Source organism: Idiotropiscis lumnitzeri, chromosome 1, assembly GCF_059441095.1.
Source record: "Idiotropiscis lumnitzeri isolate Australia: NSW breed Sydney's pygmy pipehorse chromosome 1, RoL_Ilum_1.0, whole genome shotgun sequence".
Lineage (NCBI taxonomy): Eukaryota > Metazoa > Chordata > Actinopteri > Syngnathiformes > Syngnathidae > Idiotropiscis > Idiotropiscis lumnitzeri.
Genome location: NC_142391.1, coordinates 22,015,241 through 22,034,156, shown reverse-complemented (window position 1 = coordinate 22,034,156; position 18,916 = coordinate 22,015,241). Strand labels below are relative to the sequence as shown.

General features: G+C 39.9%; 1 protein-coding gene and 1 long non-coding RNA gene across 3 annotated transcripts; one reads left to right on the top strand and one right to left on the bottom strand.

The window, feature by feature from the left end:
- Nucleotides 1–9: 9 nt before the first annotated feature.
- On the top strand, nt 10–4,289 carry ppic (peptidylprolyl isomerase C). Its single transcript, XM_088289465.1, has 6 exons — nt 10–191; nt 1,398–1,511; nt 1,602–1,695; nt 1,903–1,970; nt 2,781–2,897; nt 2,974–4,289. Exons 1-6 carry the CDS (start codon nt 90–92, stop codon nt 3,100–3,102), a joined length of 624 nt encoding a protein of 207 aa, XP_088145591.1. The 5' UTR covers nt 10–89; the 3' UTR covers nt 3,103–4,289.
- Nucleotides 4,290–6,012: 1,723 nt separating this feature from the next.
- On the bottom strand, nt 6,013–16,119 carry LOC148343728 (uncharacterized). 2 transcript variants are annotated; one of them, XR_015842463.1, is made up of 4 exons: nt 15,860–16,119; nt 15,260–15,320; nt 10,805–10,963; nt 6,013–6,879 (listed from the first exon to the last, which is right to left on the bottom strand). It is a non-coding gene; the product is annotated as an uncharacterized LOC148343728 (long non-coding RNA). The 2 variants fall into 2 exon arrangements; XR_015842462.1 differs by lacking the exon at nt 6,013–6,879 and having other exon boundaries at nt 10,678–10,963.
- Between the last annotated feature and the right edge of the window lie 2,797 nt (nt 16,120–18,916).

The following is an 18,916-nucleotide window of genomic DNA, read 5'->3' as shown; positions in this document are numbered from 1 at the left end:
AGGTTGATGACGTATCCGCCAATGACGCTCTGTTTGTGGGTCATCCTCTCAGCTGAGCGCCGCTGCAGATTCCTCTTCTCCGGAACCAGATGGAGCCTCGCTCGATGCTGCTGCTGATTCTGAACATCGCCTGCCTTTACTCGGCGGCGGCTTCACGGAGTGGAGTCAGGGGACCCAAAGTCACCGAGAAGGTACGTGTTAGCATTTGTGTTTTGGTATTGTTGATAGCATGCTCTGTATGTGTGTGTGTGTGTGTGTGTGTTTATATTATGTCGTCTGCGCGCGCAGCTTCACTCTTGTGCCCGCAGGCTTTCCCGCCAACACACGTGCCGCACTTGGTAACACTTTCTCATCGCGATAACTCGTGAGATTACAAAATGCGCGAACAACACACACACCTTTTAGATCTTGGATGTTATCTTACTTGTTTATCTCCTCTTTAGAGGTGAAATATTACAAACAGTAATCTAATAGTTTGATTCACTACATTAATAAACTAGAAGACTCGTTGTTAATAAATCAAAAGTGCAAATTATTATTTACATTTACATCTATTTCTGTTTGCAAAGTCACTGGCCTCTTTGAGCGAGCAAACTTTCCCCCCCAAACAGTAGTAATTTAGAAAATAACTTTTTTCTTTTGACCAAGACATTATTCAAAAACTGTAACTTTCCAACAACAACAAACTACCTCAAGAAAGAAAGTCAGATTGATAATTGATAATAAATTGGGGTGCTGCCCCCAACTAAAATACACATATTACAAGGATAAAGTTACTTGGATTTTCAAGAAATTATTTAAATTGAAAAAATGAGGGCGGCACCATGGGCGACTGGTTAGCACAATGGCCTCACAGTGAGAGACGGCAGCGGTCGTGGGTTCGATTCCGCCTCCAGCCTTCCTGTGTGGAGTTTGCATGTTCTCCCCGTGCCTGCGTGGGTTTCCTCTGGGTAGTCCGGTTTCCTCCCAATTCCAAAAACATGCATGGCAGGTTGATTGGACACTCTAAATTGCCCCTAGGTATGAGTGTGAGCGTGGATGGTTGTTCTCTTCTGTGTGCCCTGCGATTGGCTGGCAACCAGTTCAGGGTGTCCCCCGCCTACTGCCCGAAGATAGCTGGGATAGGCTCCAGCACCCCCGCGACCCTCGTGAGGAGAAGCGGTACAGATAATGGATGGATGGATAGTATTCAGCTCAAGAATGCTTATTTTAAAAATGGCATGTTTGTTCATTGTTTTAGTTTTCATTATTTACTAGACTTATGTCGGAATTTCAAAAGAATAAATTGTACTTAGACTTGTCATGCTTGTACTTGTATTTTTTTTAAATACATCTTTTCACTTTTGGTGCCTTTGATTGACAGTTTTGATGGATTGACAGCAATTTTGTGTGCGCAGGTGTTTTTTGACATCACGGTGGCGGGTCACGAGGTGGGCCGCATCGTCATCGGCCTCTTTGGAGAGGTGGTCCCACAAACTGTCAACAATTTTGTTGCTCTAGCAACCGGAGAGGTAAGACTGTGGACCATACGCGTTCCTATTAAGTCAAGTGTTCCTATCAAATTGAGTGTTCTAAGTGTGTGCGTGTGTGTTTGTTTCTAGAAAGGTTACGGATACAAAGGCACAAAGTTCCACCGGGTCATCAAAGACTTCATGATCCAAGGAGGAGATTTTACTGCCGGAGACGGAACCGGAGGTACTACCGCCACCACCACTGCCACCACGTTAAAAACAAGCAATGTGCAAACACTACCACAAGATAAACATCAGTTTGTGCTCACAGCATCCACATACTGTGTAATGATGCTAATGCTAAGCTAAATGTGTGATGACGAAATATTTGCCAGTATGTGTTAGCAACCTGATGCTGCTAATGCTAAGCTACATGGTCATCTTTTTGCAGGTCACAGCATCTACGGAACGACGTTTCCTGACGAAAATTTTAAACTGAAGCACAGCTCAGCGGGATGGGTATGTCAATGACATAGCCTTTTTTTCTTTAAAATACAATTTACACACTACTTAGAATGTAGCTTGTCTTGATAAACCAGTATCTTTAAGCTAGCTATTACTTGTAACAATGGGTTGACAACAAGTTATGTAGTGTTTTTTTTTGCTGGCTTTTTCACTCAGTCAGCGAAATTAAAAATGCCAAAATTTCGTGCTAAAATATGTCACTAGCATAGATGATTTTTTTTAATATACTACTTAGCATATAACTCATCGTGCTAACACAAAAACGCGTTTCTTGTAACAATGGGTTGTAAATTAAGTTACATAACATTTCTTTGCCAGCTTTTTTTTTTATTCAGTTAGCCCTTTGAAAATGTTAACATGTCGAGCTAATACTTTAGTTATCTGGTTATTGTGTGAAACAAGCTTTGTGCTCAACAATCAAATAAACAGGCCAGCATGTTTATGTAGTCACCATTAATGCTATTTCTGATTTACGCACGAGCAAAATGTGTGTTTCTTGGACTGTTTAGCTGTATATTTGCTCATTTAGGTTTGTGCTTGTACCTCACATGCTAACATTTTTACCTTGTTTTTACATTTCACACTAGCTGGCTTGCTAGCACGTATTCAAACATTAGTTTGTACATAAGTAATGTTAGCATTTGGCGAGGTGGTGGTAGAAAAGAAAAAAAAGATCATATCTTTCAAGAACTTACAAAAGTCTCATGGTCTCCAGTAAAAATTAAATTAGGTTTATCATACTTTTTTTTTTTAAATACCTCACATTGAGGAGAACAAAGTTGTATGTTTTTGTTTTTGCTATAGGTAAGCATGGCTAACGCCGGTGCAGACACCAATGGCTCACAGTTCTTCATCTTGGCCACCAAAGCGCCCTGGCTGGATGGGAAACACGTGGTTTTTGGAAAAGTCCTGGATGGCATGGTGCGTCCAAACATATTATTGATGTTATGTAATATGAATAATCAAAATTTTAAAGCATTATGGTGTCATTTGACAGTCTGTGGTGCACACCATCGAGCTCCAAGACACCAACGACAGAAATCTGCCGTACGCCGAGTGCGTCGTGGTCAATAGCGGACGCATCGGGGTCAAAGAACCCTTTATCGTTGACGTGGATGGATGGTAGCTCATCAAGAATATTTATTTTATCCTACAGAAGCTAGAAGAAGAAATGTGAACACTTGGCACATTATTTGCTCGTTAGCGGCTAGCAGTAGCATGGTTTTGTCTTCTAAATCATATGACATTTGATCATGTCAGGGCTTTTTTTAATGTTCAACAATTAACATAGCACATGAAAATGTAAAGTGGAAAATGATCTTAAAATGTCCATTTTAAACCATTAATTAACTTCCAATATAGTGTTCATTTGTAAACCACAATAACAATGCAATTGCTAGCAGTGGAATTTTAGTGTGGAACTATCAATAAAATGCTCTAAAATTGTAAACAATTGTTTAAAAAGCGCCGAATTTACACATTTTCCATTTGTTAGGAAGCTATCATGCTAACAACGGTTTTTGCGATCTAAATCATTTGGTTGACTTTTTAAATCAACCACCAAATGAAATAAAATTTGGAAATCATCTTAAAAAGTGCCAAATTGACACATTCTTCATTGCTAACAAGCTGGCACTCTACCAACAGTTTAGTCTTCTAAATGTTCTTGTTGAGATTTTAACCACTTACATGTTTTTTTTTTTTAAACAAAAAAAAAATCTGAGTAAAATATTTTTTCAATTTGGAAATTGCATGTTAGCAAAAGCTGCCCGCTATAGTTTTAGACGTCTGATTATCTATTTTAACCACCTTAGTGTTTTATTTAACACATTTAAGAGTTCAAAACTAATAACTTAAACACACAAGCGTTAAAATCATCAAAAGAAACCGTTTATGAAATAGGTGGATTTTTCAATATGTTTGATGTACAAAATTGATCAATGTTCAATTTTTGGAAAGTGAATAATCATTTAATGTTTAGTTGGTGCTATGATGATGATTGACAGCTGCATGTGCTGTCCTTGCTATGCATTCACAATATCTTTAAAAAATGAAACGAAAACATATGCAAACTGTAGCAACACAAATGCAAACTTTCAAAAGACATTCATATCATATCAAATGTTTACAAGAAAAACAATGCTAACTGACCTGTTAGCGTCCCGCTTCACTGTGCTCCTTTCGTAACCACTATCATACTGTGAATATGATGTCATCAGTGCTATAAATAGTTGTTCCAGCCGCAGCACATGCGTTTATTACCAATATTATTGTTATTGTTGTTTACAATAAATGTCAGTGCCAAACAAACTGCCTCCTTGTTGGCCGATCCTTTATTTTATTTTAATAATCATTATCATTTAATTACATGTCCTTCATTTTTTTTAATCAAAGTATTTTAGTATATTAGTAGTTTAATGGGGAGTAGTATTTCTATGGAAACAAAAGACAATATTGACTGTGTGTTTAGACAACAAAAAAGCGTCTCTACTCCTAATTGACAGTTGGCATTAGCGGCTGGCGCTTCCGTGCTAATGACAGCGGCGCAGTAAAGGTTTTGGCGTGTGGGGGGGGTAGTTTGGGGGAGGGGGCTGACAGGCGGCGTGACACCGGAAGGCGCTAATGAGCACATTTGTTTTGGTGCCGGACAGACGAGACGCTAGCCCGCTAGCGCATGTTAGCGAGAGGGGAAAAAAAAGACAAAAGGTCAAGAAAACAAACAGAAAAGCTCAGGAGAAAACAAGAAACAAGAAAGAACATCAGCGCAACTCAAATGTCAACAAGTACGCAAATCAAGAAAATAGCAACATTTTTACAGCTGACACGCGAAAACAAACAACACATCACACAAAAGCTAATCACGTGTTACCATAATAACAGTTACTGTTTTTTCTTATGCAGGTTAGCCATTAACTTTCAAGTTAGCATTCAACAGGTGAGCATTGGCACTGATAGGCGCAATTGTCAGTTAGCTATTAGCGCACAAGGAAGCATTTAGCTTGTTAGCATTAGCTTTAAAGGCACCATTTAGCAGCTGAGCGGGTAGCTGTGAGGCTCATTTTTAGCATGCTTGTTAACAGTATTACCATTTTCTTATCCTGTTAAAAAAACAACAGCACTGGAGGCTGGTAGCTAATGTAACATAAAATGATGATGAATACAAAGATGAATAATATATGAAATGATGACTATCCCTTAGGTAGCATTTAGCAGCCTAGCATTAGCCCTCAAGGTAGCATTTATCAGGTGAGCATTTACATTGAAGGAAGCAATTTGCAGGTTAGCATTTGGTGGGTTGTAGCTGTAAGACGAACATTAGAATGATACTGTTCTGTTATTTACCAGGTTAGTGTTAGTTCTGATGGCATAATTTAGCAGTTTATTTAAAAACACAAAAAGTAGCATTGAGCAGGTTAGCTGTCAAAGTAGCTTTTTGCGGATAAGCTTGAACTTTTGGGAGACCACAAGGTAGGTCACTGATTAGCTAGTGTTTTTATTAGCTACATCATCAGATATGTCAAGGTAGCATTTAGCTGCTAACCTTTAGGGCCTATGGTATTTAACAATTATTTAGCACATGAGTGTTAGGTTTTAAGTTAGTGTTTATTAGGGTTTTAGTAGCTCTCCAGGTAGCATTTAGCAGGTGCGCATTAGCACCGAGGTTAGCATTTAGCAGATTGGTTGTTTTCTCATGTTTTAAGTTAGTTTGTGAGCATTAGCTCTCAGGCTGGCTTCTAGCAGGTATACAGCATGTTAGCTGCTAGCACTCAGAGTGGCATTTATAAAATGAGCACTTGCAATTAGGGCATCATATAGCATGTTTTTTGTTAGGTGTCAAGTTATTGTAGCATTTATCAGCTTAACATTCCAAGATGCCTTTTTCCCATATTTGTACGCTGGTAGTGTTAGCGGTTCAGGGGGTTAGCGCTTAGCATTTCACGGTGGCACTGTGTTGTGTTGATGATGTGTTGTTGTTGACCTTTAGACAAGACTTTCCAAGCGCACACACACAGGCAGGAGGCGTCCGTCCGTGTGTGTGTGTGTGTGTGTGGATAGTTCGTAATGAGTCCTGTCATCCTTCCACGGATTCTCTGGCTCGCTTCTTCTTTCGCTTTGCAGCCAATGATCCTGACAACAAGGAGAAGAAGCCTTCATCACCGTCTTCCTCCTCCTCTTCTTTCTCCATTTCCTTCTTTTCTTCCTATTTTTCATCCTCCTCCACTCTTTGCTCCTCTTCTTTTTCTCCTCCTCTTTTGTTCTCTTGCTGTGCCTCCTCTTGACCTCTTGCTTCCTCTTCCTCTTTTACCTTGGTCCCCTCATCCTCTTCTCTTCTAACTCACTCTACCGCTTTTTTCTCCTCCTCTTCTTCCCTTTCTTCTTCCTCTTCATGTTTCTCCGCTTATTCCTGTTACAACTCCTTTTCTCTCCCCTCTCAATGACCTCTTTTCCTCCTCCTGTTTCCTCATCCTCTTTTTACTCCTTCTCTTCGCCGTCTCCTCTTCTTCCCACTCTTGCGCTCCCTCTTCCTCTCACTGCAACTCTTTTTCTCCTTTTTTTTCTTCCTCCTCTTCTTTCCCTTAACCCTCATCGAATTGCTTCTCTTTTTTCCCCTTCATCCGCCTCTTCATTTCTTTTTTTCCCTCGACCCCTCCTCATCTCTTTTTCCGCTCCCTCCTCTGTTTCTTCTTCCTCCTAATTCTCTTCTTCCTCCCCATGGACAATTTAAAAACCTCGCCATCCCTTCGCTCGCAGCTGTCCTTTTCTGTTTCTTCCTTGCCGTCTTTGTTAGCACATCTGACAAAACATTGACAACTTCCTGTGTGGCATCGTCCTCCTCCAGCCTGAAGGCAGTTTTTTTCCATCTTTCTTTTTTATCTTTTTCTCTTTTCTTCTTCCTTCTCACCTGCATGTCAATACGAGAACATCGATAACGCGAGTCGGACTTTGTGTTGAACAAAAAGAGAAACTTTTACTGAAGGCAGAAAAATGAGCTACTGGCCTCACATTCCATTACTGCATGATCACATGATGATAGTATCGCTAGCTGTTAGCATTACTAGCATCAAGTAACACTTTTGAATTACGCAATGGACAGCACGGTCCTGTTGGCATCCATGCTGATAATCAAGCCTCACGTGTTCGCTCGTCTGCCGCTCCATGCGGTATTAGCGGCTACATTAGCAGCTTCATTAGCGGCTAATATGGCGCTAATCGCCTAACCGTCTGTTTGTGTTTGCGTGAGCATCCTTCACACAGCAAAGCATCACCAGCATGCGTTATAACGCCCTTGTGTGAGTAGCCAACTAATTCTCTGCCTGCTTGCTGTGCGTGGGACTAATTTTGCTGCATACAGTAGAGCGACACGGTGGGTGACTGGTTAGCACATCTGCCTCACAGTACAGGGTGCAGGGTTTGATTCCGGGCTCGGGCCTTCCTGTGTGGAATTTGCATGTTCTCCCCATGCCTATGTGGGTTTTCTCATTTGTAATTTAGCAGGTTGAAGTGACACTAATGGCTGGTATTGCTCTCAACTTGGGGGAACTTTCGGCGAGTAATGCTAAGGGATAGTGATGGTAATGATTAGTAAGGCCGTCAGCAGGTGGCCGCAATGGAAAGTGACTAACTATACTAACAGCTACTAACACAAAATGCTTTTTGTTTGATGTTTAGACACAGTATAGTACTTACAAATAGTGAGTCGGATCCTAATTCCTGTAATGCTAAAAGCAATTCCTTGTTGGTCCATTATTAGTCCTGCTATCAGGCGACAACAATCGAACGCGATGCTAGTGGCTAATGATACGGCTTTTACTACTATGAACAGCTTGAGATACTTTTGGCAGTGAACAAAATAGCGAACAATTTAAGATGCCAATAATGTTCGTGTAGCAAAAAGTAAGATAATAACGTTAATGCTAGTAATGCCATCAAGCGGGAGGCAATATTAGAAAGTGATGCTATTAGCCAATGATGCAAACAATTAGAGATAGGTTATGACGTTGTTGGCAGTCAATGATGCTTGTGAAGATTATATCAAGAGCTAATAATGCCAATAGCTAGGAATAATGAGGCGGGCGGTAGCAACGGAAAGCAATGCTAGTAGCCAATAGCTGCTATTATGAGCAGTTTGAGATAAGCCGTTGACGGCAAACTAACGATGCTAGCAGCTACTACTACAAACAGCTTGGAATACTTTAGGTGGCAATTTCTGACAAATCATGATGCTTCAAATGTTTGTGATGCTAGTGTAAATAATGCTAACGGCCAGTAATGCTATCAAGTGGATGGTAACAATGAAACGCAATGGTAATGGATAACACGTACCAGTACAAACAGTTCATGTGAAAGACCACTGCAGAGTTTGAAATGGGACATTAGCGTCCATTTGGATACAGAGAGCCTTGGGCGCTCTCTATGTAGTGTTAGCAGCTCGACTAGCGGCTTATTACGTGACATCATCAATTGTAGTATAGGTGGGCAGTACGTTGGGTTACCATTAACTTGTGCATGTGATGCTAGGCGCAACAAGCAATAGCACTCATGGCTAGCAAAGTAAAAATGTAAAACATTGCCAGATGCCAACAATTTCTGATGTTAGCGTTAGCATCCACAATGGTACAATCTGCAAGTTAGTAGCCTCCTTCTCTTTGTTAGCTAATGTGTCGCCAATTGCGCAGCCGTCTGTTCACGTTTGCGCACGCATCCCTCATGCCGCCTTCGTCTTAACGACGCACCATTAGCCTGCTAATTCTCTGTGCTTTTGCTTCGCTGAGGACTAATTTTTCTACATTTTGTGTCATCAGTCGGGGTCTGCTGGGCAGCGGGGTAGGAGGTGCGAAGGCAGGGGGGCGGCCGGCGCAGGGGGTTGGGGGTAGTGGTGCGCCAGGGAAATCGTTAGCGCTCCTTCTCTTTAAATTGGGGAGGTGGACGGCAGGTGAACATCGCATTGATCGGCCTCTCAAGATACCCCCCCCCATCCCTCACCGACAATTGCCTGCCCTTTACGCACACGTACCCCTCGCACCATCCCACCCCCAAACACTTCACCGCCAATTGGCGAGGCGGCGGTGGGCGCACCCTCCACCTCCTCCTTCGCACATTTACAAGCGCAAGCGTCGTAGCTGTCCATCAGGTTAACAACCAACATCATGGAGCACAAAACACAAATATTGAGGGGAGGGGGGCGGTCTATGGGACAGAGACAGTGGGTGGCGCAGGGGGTCCGCAAGGCGGGGGCGCGGAGTAAACATGCTGATGATTTCCCTGGAGTTTGCTTCAAGAGGGCAAGAGACACCGGGAGTCACGGAGAGAGAAAGAGAGAGCAGATGCTGTCCTGTCACCGTCGGCAACCGTAACCGCGGTGACGCCTCCTCCGCCTCCTCACAACAACAGCGAGAGGGATGCAAGAGAAAATCGAAAGGCTGACACACACACACGCACACACACGCGCATATGCGCTTACACGTTCTCAGAGGGCCTCTCGGACGCCTCTCATCGTCCAATTAGAGTCCTCACGGAGACGACAGCACTTCCTGTCTCGTTCAGCGCCGAATAGTTTGCACTTTTTCATCCCGTTGATCCCGACGGAGGCCGAAACGTCCGTCTGTCTGGGAGCTTGCAATTCACCCATTACTTTTCATTGCTCACACACTTCACTGGCATAGTTCACAAATGCAGGTTGAAATTCACAACTTCATGTCCTATATTATTTTAATTTATTATTTAACTTTTATCAAATCCAATTTCTCACGCAATTTTTAATTTCCATTTCAGTGTGTTTTCATTGTTACATAAACATTTTTTAACTTATCTGTCATGGTCCCAAATTACTTTCTGGGGTCTTCTTGTTTGGTTTTGTGATGAAATGACGTCAAAGACCTTTTCGAAATACCATTTTTAATACAAGTTTGATTTTATATTATTTTTTAAATTACCCTCTCCGTTAGTTAGCTTGAAATCTCAAAAAAATAAAGCCAAAAAAGGAAATATTTTTTCTTAATTCATCAAAAATTGCGATGAGTTTTTGTCTCTTTTTTATTAATAAATTGTAATATTTCAAATATGAAACTTTTTTACTGCGAAATGTAATTGAAATATTTGAAATGTTATACAGTTTTCTCATATTACAAAGTACACACATTTTTGATTGGGAGCCAGTGAAGAGAAGCCAGAATTTGGGTTCATGTGCTCCCTCTTCCGAGCTCCAGTTAGAAGGCGAGCAGCGGCATTTTGGATCAACTGGAGACGCTTGAGGCAGGACTGGCTAACTCCAAAATAAAAACCATCATACTTTCTTTTATCACATATTTTAGGTACATATATTATTCATTATTATTATTTTGAGGATCATTTTTCAGAGTTACATATTTATGTCAGAAAGAAAGGTCTGTTGGCAGTTTTTTGTCATTGTGTTAAATTTTATAAATCATAATGACACTAGAGGTATCAGTGCTCAGTATCTGTGAGTCCTCAAAGACTGAATACTTGTACAGGTATCTGAAAAAAAGTGGTATTGAACACATGTGAATATAAATTAACTTGATGGGTTTATCAAGACTTGTTGCGTATTTCATGTGATCCACATAGCGAGGCTCCAACTTTAGCATGCAAGCTGCTATGACAAAGGTGTTGAAAAGAGATTTTTTTTCATTTGTTCTGACAACTGAGGTTTTTTTTTTATTACCTTGACTAGTTTCTACGTCTTCTTCGGGAGCTTTAAAATAAACAAGTTGAACTGTTTGTTTTGTATTGTTTTAATCATTATTATTATTCACATTATGATGCATTTGACGATATCTATTTGTTGAAGAGCAAGACTTGGTGCTAACCTGTGAATGTAGCTTCATCATTCCAGTCTTCCAACTCGTCTTCCTTTTCTTGTTCTTGCGCCTCCTGCTCGTCTTTTTCGTCCCTCGGAAACTAATTAAAGGCACGAAGAGAAGAAGAAGATCGGCGGTAGACGTTTTCAGGCCGGGTCAACCTTGCTCCTGACAAAAAAAAAAAAAAAAAAAAGAAAAAAAAAACTACTTCCTGCGTGCTGTCACATTATTTTACTTGTGTTGGGCATACTTGATCAGACCAAATATCGATGTCCTCCGGATTCAAGCACACCTCGTCGAATTCTTTATTTAACCAACAATGCAACGTGACATGGCAACAAAAAGAGGCTGAAATGGTTTGTAATTGATGCGTAGTTGCTTTTGGTCAACTTTGAAAGCCTTGCTTACCCTGACCGCTCACCACTTGTGTGTGTTTGTGTTGGCCGCTGTCACTCACCCGCTGATGAAGGTCAAGAAGACGTTCAGCTCTTTTCTTCTTTTCTTTTTTGTCGTCTCTCTCCTACTCATGCTCTGTTAGGCGCCCCCACACCAACGATAACACCCCCCCCCCCCCCCAGTTATGTCGGCGTGCGTGAGTGACTTTTGGGGGTTTGCTTGTGTTTGATGTTTAAAACGCTGGCAAATCGATACGTTCACACATGACGGGATGAGCCAGACACCAAACTAATGAACACGCGCAGGAAGAGAGAGAAAGAGACAACTAATGCGTCTCCTTTTTTTCTCTCTCTCTTCTTCCATGGAGCTTCTTTTTCTTTCATCCCCTTTTCTGCGTCTGTAATAAATACATTGAATGATATGGAATATTGTTTTTGGTCATTTGAAGATGAGGATTCCCATATAAGGACATAAGATCACGTGACCTAATCAGGAAAAAATGTTCATCATGATTTACAATTACAAAAAGTGACCTTTAAACATCATTAAAGAAATGCACATTAAGTTTCTGTATATTATTTGAACAAATGTGATGGTCGTTGTTTCATTTTCAGTCTTTTAAAGCCCTTTTATAATTTTTCTGTGGTTATTACTACTCGTACACCAATTTTCTTTCTATCTTAAAAAAGGGGGGAAACTAAGAAAAGTTACTTCTATTTTAGTCATTTTTTTACAATGACACTTCCATGATTGGGTGTCTTATGTTAGTTCACACTAAATGTCGATGACAAATTGCAACACAAGTAATGTGCGTGCGCGTGCGTGCGCGTGCGTATGTACGCGTGTGTGTGGGGGTGTGCGTTTGTGTGTGTGCGCACGCGCCCACGTGCAGCAGGTGTGTGTGCGCGGACAAAGTGCCGTGGTCATCGGGGTTTTTAATTTGGCGGGGAGGGAGGAAGGAAGATACTGAGATGACAAATAGAACAGGAAGTGATGAACTCCTTGACAAATGAACCCAATCAGATGAATCTATCACACACACACACACACACAACGCACACGATGAGAAATAACTAGTTTGTGCTAATAAAGGCAACTAGTATGAGTGTGTCATAGGCCACACGCACACACATCCATCTTGTGTGTGTGCGCGCGTGTGGGGGGCGGAGTGGGGAAGACTTGTGCACATGGCGTGAAGGGGACATTTGTTAGTTATTACTTGTTAGCCACGTGGCGCGTTCAATAGTAGTCAAACAAGCAAGGTGAAGCCACGCAACGACACGCACTTCCTCTGTTTAGCATTTGGAGCTACAGCAGAATAAAAAAAATTGAAAAAAAATCAAGGACATCGGAACACTCCTGCAAGTCTAACTTCCAGTCTTTTGTGTATTTAACATGAATTGACAGATAGCTAGCTATCTGTAAAATATGAATTTGGTGCTTTTAAATCAGATTATTACCATAGACTTTTGAATCCTCCTAATAATGAAGAAAAATCATATTTTTTCATAAATAATGAGAATTTGAATTTTAAAAGTTGTCTTATCCTTCCCCTCAAAAGGCACAGATGTGCACCAGGGTTCCATCTCGCCCCCTGCTGTGTTAAAACGTATATTGAGATATTAAAGCATTCTTAACTGCACATTTATTATAAAATATGTATTAGTTTAGGATAAAAATGATGTACGTAACAAATATTTCTATTGGGGAAAAATGTGAATTTTATGACTTTTAAAAAAAAAAAAAAGCCTGATTATTTTCATAAAATTAAAAATGCAGTTGATGTAAATCACAACAAAATGTGACTTTTTGCTCAGATTATGATACATTTTCAAATGGTTTTTTTTATATAAAAAGTTTTTAGGAACAAACAGCTTTTTAAAAAGTATTTTTTAGTTTTTCATATTTTTTTTTAAATTATGTCTTTTTCCACATAAACTGCAACTTTTTTTCTCAGATTTTAGTCTCATACAAATACAATAGAAAATTATTCTTTCTTTATAAAAGTAAATATCTGTAACTAAATTGTTTTTCTATTTTCTTAAAAAATGAATGTATCAGTGTTGAAAAAAAATCAATATTTTTTTAATGCTTATTATATTCTCATTATGGATTTTATTGGAAAAAATGTTTTCATTAATTTACAACTTCTTTTCCCCTAGTAACATAATAATGTCATACATATCATTTTTGTCCTTTTCTTTCACTTCTGTGTGTTGTGTTGTTTTGTGTAGTGTAACAAGCGCATCCATCACTGCTAGCCACTTGGCTAACGTTAGCAATCAGCTGCTAACACGTTCTCGCTAAACCCAAGGTCAATTGTCTGACCTGCCTAATTAGGCCTAGGCTGCACATACACACGCGCGCACACCCCCACACACATGCACGCACGTACAAACACGCACACACACGCAGTGTGTCTATTAGTGTTGAGTTGGTCCAAATGAAGAGCAATGCGCGTTCCTCATGAACGTGTTTCTTCTAATCAGCGCAGACAACACAAAAGTTGTGTGTGCGTGTGCTTGTACCACGTATTAAATAAACACATAAGAATAAAAAGCACCTTTAGGCTTTTTTCTCTCAAGGTTTAACAGCGAGTGACTTACATGAATTGTTTGTAACAGTTTTTATACCCGATTGCCTTCTTGACGCAAGCCACCCATTTTCGTCGAGGCTAAAAGGATCAAATAAATATTGGCTTGAAAAAATTCCAATGCTTTCCCTATTTCTTTTCATTCTCATAAAACTATTTTTTCAAAAGAACAAAAGATTAGGACTTTCTCCAAGTATGTTTTTGTTAAGTGAGAGATTTGTTTAAAATGAGGATGATTATGAATGTAAATATTATATATACACAATGGCACACGTAAAAGGCAAAGAAGAAATTATTCTGAATTAATTTAAGTAGAATTTTTTTTTCTCAGGGAATGAATCACTTCTCACATTTTTAAATTAAAGTTTTTCATGAAAAATCCCCCCCATAAAGGACAGAAAATGAACAATTATTCTAGTCACATTTAATACATCATTCTTTGAAAAAACATTTTATTCTCATAAAATGTGACTCTTTCACTACAAAGAAAATAACTGAAAAAGAAGATGGAATTAGACTTTTTCCCCTTTTGATTAGGAAGATTTCCTGCAAAAATTAAATAAAACGTTTATGTATCTTCCTTTTTAAAAGGAAAACTTTTTTTCTCTTTGGGTTTGAGAAAAAAAATCTTCCTCACCATCCACACAATTTTTATCAAATTATCTTTTCTCAAGAGAACAATTAATTATGAATTTATCCATGTAAAATCACAACTTTTATTTCCTGGGAGAAAAAAAAAAATCACATAGAAATTATGAAAAAAAGGTTGACGTGGGAGAATTGTTGAAGATCAAGGACAAGAATTATGGATTTATACACTATGGATACACACCCACATCGTGGATAGGACACAGAACATAGAGAAGAAGAGGAATCAAATGAAGTGGAGTAGATAAAGCACTGCACAAGCACACACACGCACACACACACACAGGGCAGTGATGGATTCCAGTTATTAGCCAATCAAAAAGATGGATGGGGCAGCGCGGCGGCCAATCAGCATCATCATCTAGATGAAGTTAACAGATATCGTGCCGCCGCTAATCAACTTATTAAAGGCTGCGATAGCATCAGCCAGCGACGTCAGCGCAAGAGCAAGCGAACGAGCCGGGGAGCGAGCAATGCGGCCGTGCTAGTTCTTTAACGTAGCTTAGCCTTGCGTCGACAGCGGTAGCTGGGCCTTGTAAAGTTGTTGGATTTATTTTTTTTATTATTTAAGATCATGTCTGGCACTAGATCTTCGCTAAGTCATTAACCGCGATTAGCTTAGCATTGATGGCGGCATCAGCGGGACTAGAGCCTTTCTATGTCATTATTGAAGCTTAGTTTAGAATTTTTTAGTCTTTAATGGAGTTTAGCTGAGCACTGGCGGTTGCACCAGTGTCTCGTAAGTGATGAGCGAAGGAGAAAATGATGCATTTCCATGCTGTTGTTCAAGCATTCTGTGACTTTGATGTTATTGCATGTGGACTTACCTCTACATGCGTTGATACCATAGTACCATGGAGCTTGAGCTCATTCGATCCAGGACACCACCTACTGGCAGAAAAGAAAAATGTAGCAACTCATATTTTTATGTATTTGTGTTGCTGTAAATGAACATTAGCATCGGTGTGTACATTAACAAGCACCGTTTAGTAAGTTAGCATTTGACAAATTCTGTTGAAATAATAGCTGAGAACCGGGAATAACATCACATAACATTTGCCTTTGCTATTTTTGTACTGAGGTTACTATTTGTCAGCACTGCTAGTAATGCTAGCATGTTTATTTAATCAATTGCCATTTGAAATAGTAAGTGACTACAGTGCAAAATACACAATTCTCATAAAGCAGAATTTCTCTACTCATTTTGCTATCTTGCTAAATGTTATCTGGCCATCTGCTGGTGTGAGACTTCTATCTATCAATTCTTGTGAAAAATATTATCCAACTACAGTGCAAGAAGTAGCCTAACGCTCACACGTTCTCTACTAGTTACTAAATGTTAGCATTTCAATAGCTAGCAGGTTGTCATTTTACATTTAGTACTCAACTACGGAGTAAAATCTCTAAATGGCCTCGATCCAGCTTACCTGTCTGAGCTCCTCCTTCGCGCCTGCCCGCCGCCTCAGGTCTGAATTGCTAGTGGTCGTGTTCACAATCTGACGGGGCGCTTTCTGGATTCATGTTGCAATTAAGTTAGCATTCCAAATTGTTAGCTTGTGTGCATTCATTCACCACTGGAAGTGTAATTCAATGGAAGGAGTGCTTGCTATTGGGAAGAATGGGGTTGATTAACAGATTGAATTTTGCCACACACGCATTAGCCTTCTCGCCGACCAAACTCCCAGCAGGTCCGCCCACCTGTGTCTCATCTTGATGACGTCACGCAACAGGAGGTCCCGCTCCTGGGAGCTTTGACGCAGGTGACAAGCTGCTTTGCTGGGAAAACAGCTGTCAGTACACTTCAGAGTGCGAGCGTGCGTGCGAGTGCGTGCACGTGTACGTGTGTGTGTTGGGGGGAGGTTCATGACCCCTGGGCGGTGATCAATAATAAAAGTGACAGACGGAAGCGCTGAGAGGGAATTTCTACCACTTCCTGACTTTGATTGACAGTCCAGAGAAAAGAACATCGCACATAGGCAAACGTTTAATACATTCATTTTCTTTTATAGTACCATGTCATAAAATAATAACAATCATTCAAAAACTGTCTTTTTCATGTTTCAAAAGCGAACATTTTAACATATATATTTTAGCAGAATCTTTTTTCTGATGGATCATTTTCATTTTCAAGAAAAAAAAAAGTTCCTTTTTCATGCAAGATTTTTGGAAATATGTTCTAACGCTTGAAAAACTATCACATAAGACTCCTTGAAAAATCTTGAGAAAATGGAGTTTATTCTTGGGAAAATATGAGATGTTTCTTGCAAAAAAAAAACAACGATGTAAGCAAAGCATGTAAGATATTATTTAAAAAGTATTCATGCGAAATTGTGATTTTTGTTTTGAAAACATATGCTTAATTCTTGTAAAATAAATTATAATGAATTATAAAAAAAGATACATTTATAGATTAAAAAAAAACTTAATGCTTGTATTAAAAAGATAAAAACGAATGTGACATTCAACAATTCTTATAAGATAAAGAAAATAAATGTGCTTTCAATTAAAAACATGCTAAAAATGAAATCGTTTGTTGTAAAATTTTGATTCTCCAGAAGTAGGATTTACGACATGATGTAAATGTACGTGTACGTGTAAAGTAATAATACTATAATTCAAATATAATAACTTTCTTCTTTCCATGACAATGATCCTGTACAATGATGTTTGATATTAAATAAAAATATGTTAAAAATGCTGAAAATTTTATCACACCAAAGCAATGCCTTAATATGAGGCATGTAGCACAGAACATGAACTCTGTAATGTAAATTCAATACACGGATGGAACTGGAGGGGCGTCTGCAGCCCTCAAAGCACCCCTCCCCGAAAGTGTTAATGACGACCCTCGGTGCGGTCGGCTGAGAGTTCAAAGGTGAGAGGTGAACACCTCAGACAGAGACGAATGGCAGCTAATGACACACGCAAGCACGTGCGACACACACTCGCTCGTGCACACCAGTTAGCTGAAGTGCACGTTACATGTTGTCACATTAGCTTAGCATCCCGTTAGCGTTATCATCATTCTCATGTACGGGGAATTCCATCTTCAAGCCTGAGGTTTCATCTTTCTTGGTTAATTCTAAAAATAGTTCATGAACCCTTTAACCCCAAAGCAGCTGATGTTTCCAGAGCGGACCCCCCAGGTACCTCAATCTCATCCCAGCATGCATCACTGTCAACACAAATGTGGGCTCATCAATTCCAGAACAAAAGTGTGACGATACACACAAGCCCTTTTGTGCTATGCTAAGCTAAATTAAGTTAAGCTAAACAGTCCCAGGAAGACGGAGGAACGTGACGATAATGATGCTGACAACAGACGTGGAACTTTTGTTTGTTTAGTTATCTTTATCTCTTGTTTTTAAAACACAAAAACTGGAATTTGAACAGAGATGTGTCGCGTTTTTATAGTCAATGTGAGTGTGATTTTCTACAGGCATGTGTATGCGTGCACACTGTATGCGTTTTTGTATTCAGGGGACGTACCCCCAACCGCCGACCAAATAGACCATCCCCCTCGTGGGCGAGCGCCCCCCCCCCCCCCCGCCCCACCCATTCGCCTTTCCCTCCGGCCCTGCTGATGCAAAGGTGTTGTGTCACAAACTAATGAAGTCGCCGGCAAGAAGGCAATTGCCAGCAACGGCAGCCTCCTCGCGGATCGATGCCCCACCTCCTCGGCCGCCTCAGACCATGCATAGGCCTGTCCCAACTTTTCCCCAGCACATTGTTCCGTCTCAGCCATAATGTTGATGTGAGAAAACAAGGCAAATGTTTGATTGCTGAAAATTCAGTTTGAAATGAGTCATAACAAGAAATTGTAGCCTGTTGTCATGTTAGCAAGAATGATAAATTTGTGCGTGGAATGAGATAAAAGTGGAAAATGGGTACTGTTCAGTCTATTTTCTTTGGTGTTAAAGAGTGTGGTGAAGGTTAGCATGTTAGCAAACATGTTAGAAAAATATTTTAGCATCAGATTTTGGTTGAGATTGCGTAATGTTTTCCCATTTTTGGGTGGTTAGCGTCCATTTTCTTTGGTGGCCAAGTCAGGCATTGAGCGCTAGCTAACATGTTCACATAAATCTCATAAATCTTTGATGCCGATGTTAATTATGATTTCGTTTTGAAGCGTTTTTTTTTTTTCAATTCACTTAATTGTCAGAGCAAGTTTGTTAGTTTTTATACACTTGTATTTTTCGTAAATTATTTATTTTAATTTTGGTTTTGGGTCCTGAATATCTATTCAAGAAAACAGCAAGGGCCCCAAAACAGAACCTTGTGGGACACCACGCGACAAAGGGGCAGAGCGGGTATGAAAGCAACCTAGGCGAACACAAAAGGTCCTGCCAGCTGCGTCGGGTTCTGAATAACAGCATATTTTCAAAAATATTAGCTAATATGTTAGCATTGCCTTTTGTCCATAAGCGGATAAAAATGGAAATTGAAGAATATATTCACATTTGTTGATGGTTTCATTTCATTTT

What these genes read in the sequence shown, in the direction of transcription:
- ppic (XM_088289465.1), top strand. Translation starts at nt 90, where the DNA reads ATGGAGCCTCGCTCGATGCTGCTGCTGATTCTGAACATCGCCTGCCTT. An exon ending in TGCCGGAGACGGAACCGGAG is followed by an intron (nt 1,696 to 1,902) that starts GTACTACCGCCA and finishes ATCTTTTTGCAG; the next exon opens with GTCACAGCATCTACGGAACG. An exon ending in AGCACAGCTCAGCGGGATGG is followed by an intron (nt 1,971 to 2,780) that starts GTATGTCAATGA and finishes TTTTTGCTATAG; the next exon opens with GTAAGCATGGCTAACGCCGG.